Source organism: Triticum aestivum, chromosome 6B, assembly GCF_018294505.1.
Source record: "Triticum aestivum cultivar Chinese Spring chromosome 6B, IWGSC CS RefSeq v2.1, whole genome shotgun sequence".
NCBI lineage: Eukaryota > Viridiplantae > Streptophyta > Magnoliopsida > Poales > Poaceae > Triticum > Triticum aestivum.
This window is the reverse complement of record NC_057810.1, coordinates 590,377,344-590,387,277: the sequence shown is the minus strand read 5'-3', so window position 1 is coordinate 590,387,277 and position 9,934 is coordinate 590,377,344. Positions and strand designations below refer to the sequence as shown.

The 9,934-nt window shown below is 48.4% G+C and overlaps 1 protein-coding gene across 1 annotated transcript; it reads left to right on the top strand.

The window, feature by feature from the left end:
* Positions 1–390: 390 nt before the first annotated feature.
* On the top strand, positions 391–3,489 carry LOC123134516 (5'-3' exoribonuclease). The gene is made up of 5 exons (XM_044553759.1): positions 391–895; positions 1,604–1,728; positions 1,818–2,132; positions 2,240–2,409; positions 2,836–3,489. Exons 1-5 carry the CDS (start codon positions 524–526, stop codon positions 3,201–3,203), a joined length of 1,350 nt encoding a protein of 449 aa, XP_044409694.1. The 5' UTR covers positions 391–523; the 3' UTR covers positions 3,204–3,489.
* Positions 3,490–9,934: the final 6,445 nt, after the last annotated feature.

Sequence of the window (9,934 nt, the reverse complement as noted above, 5' to 3'; positions counted from 1 at the left end):
CCGAATCTGTTTTTTGGGGGTAAATGTTGCTTCTCGAGGGAATGACGACTCTGTTAGAATGCTATTTTCCGTCAAAATCATGGTAACGGCGGTTATTACGCCCATCGGGCTCATATAAAGTCTTCAAAAACCAGGGCGTTATTATTACCCCCTCTGTTTATTTTTGTAAGTTGTCTAAGACAGTTGAAATGAAATATTTTAGGTGCTGTTTTAAATGTCTAAAACATCTTACGGAGGGAGTAGATAAAAAAGAAAGAGAAAAAACAGGATTGCGCAGGCGCAGCATCGATGATCCACAGAGCAGGGTGATGGGCGGTGCAGGGGCCGAGACGACCGGCACACGACACGAGCGCGCGGCGGCCCCTCCTCCCGAGAGCGCGCCTCAGCAGACACTTCTTCCCTGTCCTGTCGCTGATGGGCGACCGCTCGTCTTAAAAGCCCCTGCCGACGCCTTTCCCACGCCCTACCCCTTTTTACTGCGCTGCGCACGCCCACAGCCTGCAGCTAGCTTGCGACGGGACACATGACGACGACGCGCCCCGCCGCTACGACCGAGGAGGAGGAGGAGATGGTCATGGCCGCCTCTGCAGCGCCGGCCAATGCCGCGCCACCGGACGCAGACGATCGGGAGCAGCAGAAGAAGGTGCAAGCGAGGAGGAAGAAGAAGAAGAAGCGTCGGAGGACGCCGAGCGAGGAGGAGCTGGCCGCGCTGAGGTCCGTGCTCCGCTGGGCCCGCCGCGGCGAGGCGGGCGACGAGGAGGAGGCGGACTGTGAGCACCTGTTGCCGGCTGGGAGGCGGCGGCCGCGCGTGGCGGTGGAGCTGCATGCGCACTCGGCGCGCAGCGACGGCTCGCTCTCGCCCGCGGCTCTCGTGGAGCGCGCGCACCGCAATGGGGTAAGCATTTTTTTTCGCGTGTGGCCAACTCCACAGACGTTCGCAACGTGCTCGACGAAACAACTACGACATGCCTCCATCTTGTTTCAAACGTAAATGCAAAGTTCTTCAGTTCCGTAATAGCCGATGACATGTTCGATCTCATCCTCGTTCGCTGCTGAACACCTCCGCCACTACTTGTGTTAGTCTTGCTGCGCTTTGATGTGGTACTCTCTCCGTTTTTTAAGTCTGCATATAAAATTTGTTGAATGAAGTCAAAATGAAGTTTGACCAACTTTACAGGAAAAAAATATCCAGATTCACAATATTTAATCAATATCATTAGATGCATAATGAAATTAATTTCTATACATATAACTTTCGTATGGTAGATGTTGATATTTTTTAATAAATGATCAAACTTTGCATAGTTTGACTTCAAACAAATCTTATACACGGAGTAAAAAAGGAACGGATGGAGTATTTTGTTTCGTGTTACTCCCTAGTGATCTAAAAGATTTTATAAAAGTTACAGAGGGAGTACTTATGTAAAAAAGTCCCATAACTATTTCAGTGCCATATATAATGAACCGAATTCGGATAACTGCCTGCCAGAAATCGATCAGGGAGTGGCTTTCTGCATGAACAATCGCCTGTTTATTCGCTATTTCTGAATGCAAATGCCTAGCACATTCCTAGGCTAACTCTGTTACCTGGTGACCAGCACAGGTGAAAGTGCTCGCACTGACTGATCATGACACCATGGCGGGCGTCGCGGAGGCGATGGAGACTGCAAAGGAATTTTCTATCAGGATCATTCCTGGTGTTGAGATAAGCGCCCTTTATTCGCCTAGGTAACCCTCTTCTCACCACCCTAAAATTGTAACACGCTTTGATCACACAGATGTGGTTAATTCTCAAAGTTGGTTAACTGTTCTGATAGTAATGGATCAGGAGCCAATGAACCTGTTCATGTTCTCGCATACTACGGTAGTTGGGGCCCTGCTAAATCTCAGGAACTGAAGAAGGTTCTATCTAGCATCAGGGAGGGCCGCTATACACGTGCCAAGGAGATGCTATCGAAACTTAGGAACCTTGGCATGCCATTGAAGTTTGAAGATGTCTCTAATATAGCAGGGAATGGAGTGGCTCCAGGGCGGGTCCACGTGGCGCGTGCCATGGTTGAAGCTGGATATGTTGATAATCTTAGGCAAGCTTTCAGCAGGTACTTGTACGATGGAGGGCCTGCTTATGCTACGTAAGTATACATTTTGGATCATGGTCATGCATGTTTTTTGCTTCATTTCGAACCAGATGCAGAGTAGTTACTATGTACTAATGTGGATTTCTGCTGTTCATTTGTAGTGGTAGTGAGCCAGCTGGGGAATCTGTTGTGCAGCTAATATGTAGAACTGGGGGCATAGCTGTTTTGGCTCATCCGTGGGCATTGAAAAATCCTGTTCCTGTGATAAAGCATTTGAAAGCTGTTGGTCTGCATGCTATTGAGGTCTATCGAAGCGATGGGAAACTATCTGGTATGAACAGCATGCTCATTTTGCAGTCATAACAAGTAGTACATTATATTACCAAATTATTCAGATACTAAGGATGCATCTTACGTGCTCCCCATGTTCCATAACGTAGTACATGTAGATTTTTTGAGAAGTCAAGCATCACAAACTTTGACCAACTTGATGGAGAAAAACATTTACATCTAGAATGCGAAACTTATATCATTAGATTCATTATAAGATGAACTTTCATACTTTATAGATTAGTTATTGTAGATATAAATAATTATCTCTAAAAACTTGGTCAAAGTTTTCAAAGTTTGACTTTTCAAAAAATCTATACGCACTACATTATGGAACGGAGGGAGTATATGTTTATTGTATCCCTTTGTTGAAAAGAAAATTTATCTGAACTTCAATGCAATTAACTGCTGAATTTGTCTAAAACAGGATTGAGTGATCTGGCTGATACTTATGAGCTTCTGAAGCTCGGTGGATCAGATTACCATGGACGAGATGACAAGGAAGAACCTGATATAGGAAGTGTTGATCTTCCGGTCTTGGCATTTTTTAGATTTCTTGAGGTAGCTCAACCAATTTGGTGCAATGCTATCAAGGAAATTTTTGCAAACGCCACTGAAAGAACTGGCTTGAATGGCCCAAAAGGATGTCATTGGACTAGCTCTGTAGATGATTTATGTAATATGTGCCTTTCTTCTCCAGAACTGGAGGAAACAGATGATTCTGAGGTTGAGGTCCTCCGGACGGAATTTGCAGACATTATCCTCAGGAACAGAAGCTGCAAGACGCTTATTTAACAGCGAGCAGAAATCACCTCTCTTCTCCACTGACAGTGTTCAGTTTTAGACATTGACTGAGAGGACATGATCTGGGCTGGACTTTAATCTATTCATATTCTGGAAAAATAGAAATTGTCCAGTGTGCGTGTGGTGATGTTTATATGATCGATTGACTGGATTGCAGAAGTAATATGGTAATATCCGTAAATTAACAATCAACCTTTCTTTAGATTTCTTGTATTCTTTTGCTTAATCAGTTACATTTTGTGAAAATGGTGAAAGCAAATCCCTTTTTTTTTCAGTATGCCACTTCTCTTATAGGATATGTCTTTTTTTAGTATAGGATATGTATACAAGTCATGTATTCTGGTCCTTTCCTAGTCAATGATGTTGGACCTAAGGGTTGGAATGGGCCCAATATGGAGCAGGTAATAACTAGAATAAATCTTATCTCTATCCATTTAAAATTGCAAAACTGATAAGTGGTAAATACAAGAGCAAAGGACAGCAGTTCCAGCTCCTCTAAAGTTTGTAAAGTTTTGCGTACACTCCCTTCTGAAAACAGCGGGGTGTTGTATACAATGAGAAAATAATTGAAACCTGTATTTTAATTTGCTGCAGTTTTTTTGTTGGTGTATGCCCCTACCAGCGCTTGTGTCTATGCCGATGCTCAAAAATCAGAGTTATTTCAGCAGGAAAGAAATGTAAATCATGTCACTTGACGGCCCATGTCGCGGCCCATATCCATAAGGATTACATGGCCTGTCTAGAAATAACGTATTGCCAATCGTTTGCCCGCTAGAAAGTCTGTTCTTCCGTGGTACATGATGGGCTCATGTCTCTCTATGAAGGATTTTGGGCAATGCTCATGTCCCTCAACTTCGGTCAGATGAAAATGTGATCTTGTCTCCACCGTTTACGGAGAATGAAGTTTTCGAAGCAATATCACAAATAAAAGCGAATAAAGCACCAGGACCAAATGAGTTCTCTACGGAGTTCTATAAGAAATGGTCACCTAGAACTCTTCCATCTTAACTTTGATATGATAACGTTGTTGCCAAAGAAAGAGGAAGCAGTTCGCATCGAGCAATTCAGACCAATATGTCTTTTAAATGTGAGTTTCAGAATATTCACGAAAGTGGGTATTAATAGACTGACACGGATCGCCCATTCGGTGGTGCAACCGAGCCAGACGCCTTTCATGCCGAGAAGACATCCTAGAAGGGGTGGTTGTCTTACATGAAACTCTTCACGAAATCCATTCGAAGAAACTAGATGGGATCATCTTCAATGTGGATTTCGAAAAGGCATATGATAAAGTAAAGTGGCCTTTCCTTCAGCAGGCAATGCGCATGAAGGGTTTTAATGAGACTTGGAGGAATCGGGTGGATTCCCTAGTCCAAAAAGGTAGTGTCGGAGTAAAGGTTAATGATTATATCGGTCACTATTTTCAAACCCATAAGGGTTTGAGACAAGGTGATTCGATGTCTCCTCTCTTATTCCATATAGTAGCTGATATGTTGACCATTCTTATAGGCCGGGCCAAGGAGAGCGGCCAAGTTGGAGGACTCGTTCGCCATCTGGTCGATGGGGGAGTATCCATCTTACAATATGCCGACGACACAATTCTTTTTATGGAGCATGATCTTGCAAAGGCTCGGAATATGAAACTGGTGTTGTCTCTTTTTGAATAATTGTCGGGATTAAAAATAAATTTCCACCAGAGCAAATTGTTCTGCTTTGGGAGGGTCAAAGAGGAACAAGATGCATATAGACAAGTGTTCGGATGTGAATTGGGATCTCTGCCTTTCAGTTATCTAAAACTTACTAATAAAGAATGGAAATGCATCGAAGGTCGATTTGAAAAAAAAAACTGCTGGAAGGGCAAGCTAATGTCTTATGGAGGTCGGTTGGTGCTCATTGATGGGGTTATGTACCTAGGGTAGGGTCATGGACCTGTTCCAAGTAACTTACCCCAAGACATCCTTAGAAGAGGTCGCCTTCCAGTCGACCAATGAGGACTCACTCGACTGGCCTGAAGGACTCGGCCACGAAGACTCACTCGACCACCAGGAGGTCAAGAGGCACTCTGCACTGCAACGGCCTGTAATCAAGTAGACTTTATGATAGTAAAGGCACTTTATGTGGGGCGTTACCAGTAACGCCCCAGACTTAACTCACCTTAAACCCTCTCCTGCGTGGGCTGGCTAGGGTCCTGGCGCACTCTATATAAGCCACCCTCCTCCACAGGCAGAGGGGTTCGGCACCTTGTAATTCATACATTCATAATCCACTCGACCGCCTCCGGGCTCCGAGACGTAGGGCTGTTACTTCCTCCGAGAAGGGCCTGAACTCATACATCCTTTGTGCTTACAACCTCTCCATAGCTAGGACCTTGCCTCTCCATACCTACCCCCCACTCTACTGTCAGGCTTAGAACCACGACAGTTGGCGCCCACCGTGGGGCAGGTGTTTTAGCGATTTTGTGGAGAAGTTGCGATTCTTCCGAGTACTCTCATCATGGTGTCTGCTGGAGTTTTGGTCAAGGGTCAAGAGATCCGTCTCGGCACTCTCACCTTCATCGCCGACGACTCCGCATGGCTCCAGGAGGCTCCACTCGACGTAGACGCGCTCCCCGTCCGCGGTGCGACGCATTTTCGCGCATGTGTCCGCGGCGTTCTGCTGCGGCAACCGTCGACCCAGTATCGGTCGGCTCCTCCATCGTCCACCCTCCCGGTCTCCCGCCAGCGCAAGCGCTCAGGCCGGTCGAGGCTTCAGCGATGGGTGAGTCACGCGGTGGCTCGCCAATCGGCCACTACACAAGTTGCGGCAATCGAGCCCAACGAATCTCTCTACGGCTTGTTCGATCAGTCGACTGGCTCCGGAGAGACTGCATCCGAGTGCGGAAGCAGTGATCCAGCGGCGGAAATCTTGATGGTCGACGGGCCCCATAGCCCTCTTGGCTTCGCCCGTGGCGGTGGAGCAGGTGACGGCGGCGACCCTGCACGAGACTACGAAGAGTACCAGCCCGAGCCACTCGACTCTCTGCAAAGAGAAGAGCTTCGCCGCAGGAACGAGGATCCCCTGCGCATTCCCATCGCAGGAGAAACCCCCGAGGCTCGTGCCTTGGAAGAGGCGCGTCTGGCCAATTTGGCCGAGCGCACTCGACTGGAGAACCTTCAGCGAGCACTCGACGAGCGCGCGCGGCAACGAGTTCCCGACACCAGTCGACGTCAACTCTTCCCGCCGACTCAGGTATATCGAACCCCAATTCAGAATTTAGCAGCTGCGACCCGTATAGCAGAGTCCATTCAGCCTTCGCAGTCGGAAGCTGGCAGAGGTTTGCTGCAGATCAGGGATCTGCTCCGGGCAGCAGGAGATCAGAATTCAGCCGTGTCTCAGTCGCGCAACAGAATTCACAGTCGATCTGTCACTGTGAATACGGTTCAGTCGGCTCACAGCCCCAGATCGCCTCCGCGGCGCGAAGGGCGTGAGAATCGGCGAGATCAATATGGCGACAGACTCGACCGAGATGATAGGCGTCGAGTGCCCTATTCCCCTCCGAGGGGTGGGTCTTACGCTCCTCGGCAGCCAGATGATAGGCGTCAGTACAGTACAGGGCGTAGGGTTCCAGTTGACCCCAGAGAGCCAGGCTTCGACGCGCGATCCATTATCGTGCAAGGGTTGGTCGACCGGAACAGAGCCCATCGAGGCGCACTCGACAGAGATGTACCCACGAGCAGTCGAGTACATGTTTCTGGTCCTGAATGTTTCAGCAGAGCTATCAGAGCCGCAGTTATCCCCCCCAATTTCAGGTTGGCAACAGGAGTCAGCAAGTTCACTGGTGAGTCTAAGCCTGAAACTTGGCTTGAAGACTACCGAGTGGCAGTTCAGATCGGTGGTGGGAACGACAAGGTGGCCATGAAGCATTTGCCCCTCATGTTGGAAGGTTCTGCCAGGGCATGGTTGACTCAATTACCTCCTAGCAGCATTTACACTTGGGAAGATCTGTCCCGAGTGTTCGTCAGAACGTTTGAAGGGACTTGCAAGCGACCAGCGGGATTGACAGAGTTGCAAGTCTGCGTGCAGAAAACTAATGAGACTCTCAGAGAGTATATTCAGAGGTGGATCACTTTGCACCACACTGTGGAAAATGTCTCTGATCATCAGGCAGTATGCGCCTTCAAAGACGGCGTCAAGAACAGAGAACTGAGTTTGAAATTTGGTCGAACCGGTGACATGACCTTGAGTCGGATGATGGAGATTGCTACCAAGTACGCCAACGGCGAAGAAGAAGACCGACTCCGAAGCGGCAAGCACAAGCCGAGTCAGTCGGAAAAAGGAAACACCAGTCGGAAACAGAAGCGGAAGGCTGAACCGGCAGCTCCTGGAGAGGCTCTGGCCGTGACTCAAGGAAAGTTTAAGGGGAAACCAAAAGGATCCTGGAACCCCAAGAAGGTAAAGGATAAAGAAGGGAACGACGTGATGGATATGCCGTGTCACATTCACACGAAGAAAGATGAAGAGGGGAATATCATTTACCCAAAGCACAACACTCGCCAATGTCGACTCCTGATCCAGCAGTTTCAGGGAAAACAGTCTAAGGACAAGGAGAAGGAGTCGGACAAGGCCGAAGACAAAGAGGACAGTGAGGGAGGATATCCGCATATCAACTCCACTCTGATGATCTTTGCAGATGTGGAAAGCAGAAGTCGACTGAAAGTGATTAACCGAGAGGTGAACATGGTTGCCCCAGCAAAGGCAAATTATCTGAAGTGGTCTCAAACACCCATCACATTCGACCAATCTGATCACCCGGCTCATATTGCCACCCCCGGGAGGCAAGCTTTGGTGGTCGATCCAGTTGTCGAAGGCACTCGACTGACAAAGGTGCTGATGGATGGTGGGAGTGGGCTGAACTTATTGTATGCAGACACATTGAAAGGTATGGGCATTCCGATGTCCCGACTGAGCACTAGTAACATGAGCTTCCATGGAGTTATACCAGGGAAGAAGGCCGAGTCACTCGGCCAGATAGCTTTGGACGTAGTGTTTGGTGATTCGAAGCATTTTCGCAAAGAAAAGTTGACGTTTGAGGTCGTGGATTTTCAAAGTGCATATCATGCCATTTTGGGGAGACCAGCCTATGCACGGTTCATGGCTCGACCATGTTACGTGTACCTCAAATTGAAGATGCCCGGTCCCAAAGGTGTGATCACTGTCACCGGTGATAGGAAAAAGGCAGAGGAGTGCTTTCAGAAGGGCTCCAAGATTGCCGATTCCCAAGTGACAGCGGTCGAGTTCGAAGAATACAAGCAAAACGCAGATCCGAGTGACTTGCTGCGATCCAAGAAGCCCGCCACAGAGTCTGCATTCCAGTCGTCCGGTGAGACGAAGCCTGTTCACATTCACCCGACCGACCCCGAAGCAGCTCCGACCCGCATCTCCACAACACTCGACCCAAAATAGGAAGAAGCGCTCATCCAGTTCCTTCGTGAGAACTGGGACATTTTTGCATGGAAGCCCGCTGACATGCCAGGTGTTCCCAGGGGACTGGCTGAGCATCGCCTAAGAGTCGACTCGTCTGCAAAACCAGTCAAAGAGCATCTTCGGCGGTCCGCCGTCCAGAAGAGAAAGGCCATCGGTGAAGAAGTGGCTCGACTGTTGGCGGCAGGATTTATCCGAGAGATATACCACTCCGAGTGGCTCGCTAATATCGTCATGGTTCCTAAGAAGGACAAGTCGCTCCGAATGTGCATTGATTTCAAGCACATCAACCGGGCCTGCCCGAAAGATCACTTTCCTCTCCCTCGCATAGATCAAATTGTTGACTCGACCGCGGGATGCGAGAGGTTGTCTTTTTTAGATGCTTACTCCGGGTACCACCAGATCCGTCTGTACGGGCCCGATGAGGTAAAAACAGCTTTCATCACTCCATTCGGGTGCTTCTGCTATATCACCATGCCATTCGGCCTCAAGAATGCCGGAGCCACATTTATGCGAATGATTCAGAAGTGTCTACTCACCCAAATCAGTCGGAATGTGGAAGCTTATATGGATGATATTGTTGTCAAGTCACGAAAAGGTTCCGACCTGCTCGCTGACCTCGCCGAAACATTTGCCAACCTCAGAAGGTATGATATCAAGCTCAATCCATCAAAGTGCACATTTGGAGTTCCTGGTGGCAAGTTACTCGGTTTTCTCGTTTCCGAACGGGGAATCGACGCTAACCCAGAGAAGATTGGCACTATTCTCCGAATGAAACGCCCTGTGCGAGTGCACGATGTCCAGAAGCTTACTGGATGCTTGGCCGCATTAAGTCGATTCATCTCACGACTCGGTGAAAAGGCACTGCCTCTTTACCGACTGATGAAGAAGGCTGACAAGTTCGAGTGGACTCCAGAAGCTGATGCAGCGTTTGCCGAGCTAAAAGCTCTGCTCTCCACCCAGCCGGTGCTTGCTGCTCCAATCAGCAAAGAGCCTCTGTTGCTCTACATCGCAGCCACAGGACAAGTCGTCAGTACTGTGCTAACGGTCGAGCGGGAAGAAGAAGGAAAAGCTCTCAAAGTTCAGCGCCCAGTGTATTATTTGTCTGAAGTCTTGACTCCATCCAAGCAGAGATATCCTCATTATCAGAAGCTTGTGTATGGAATATACATGACCACAAAGAAGGTTGCTCATTATTTCTCTGACCATTCCATCACAGTCGTCAGCGACGCTCCACTATCAGAGATTTTGCACAACAGAGA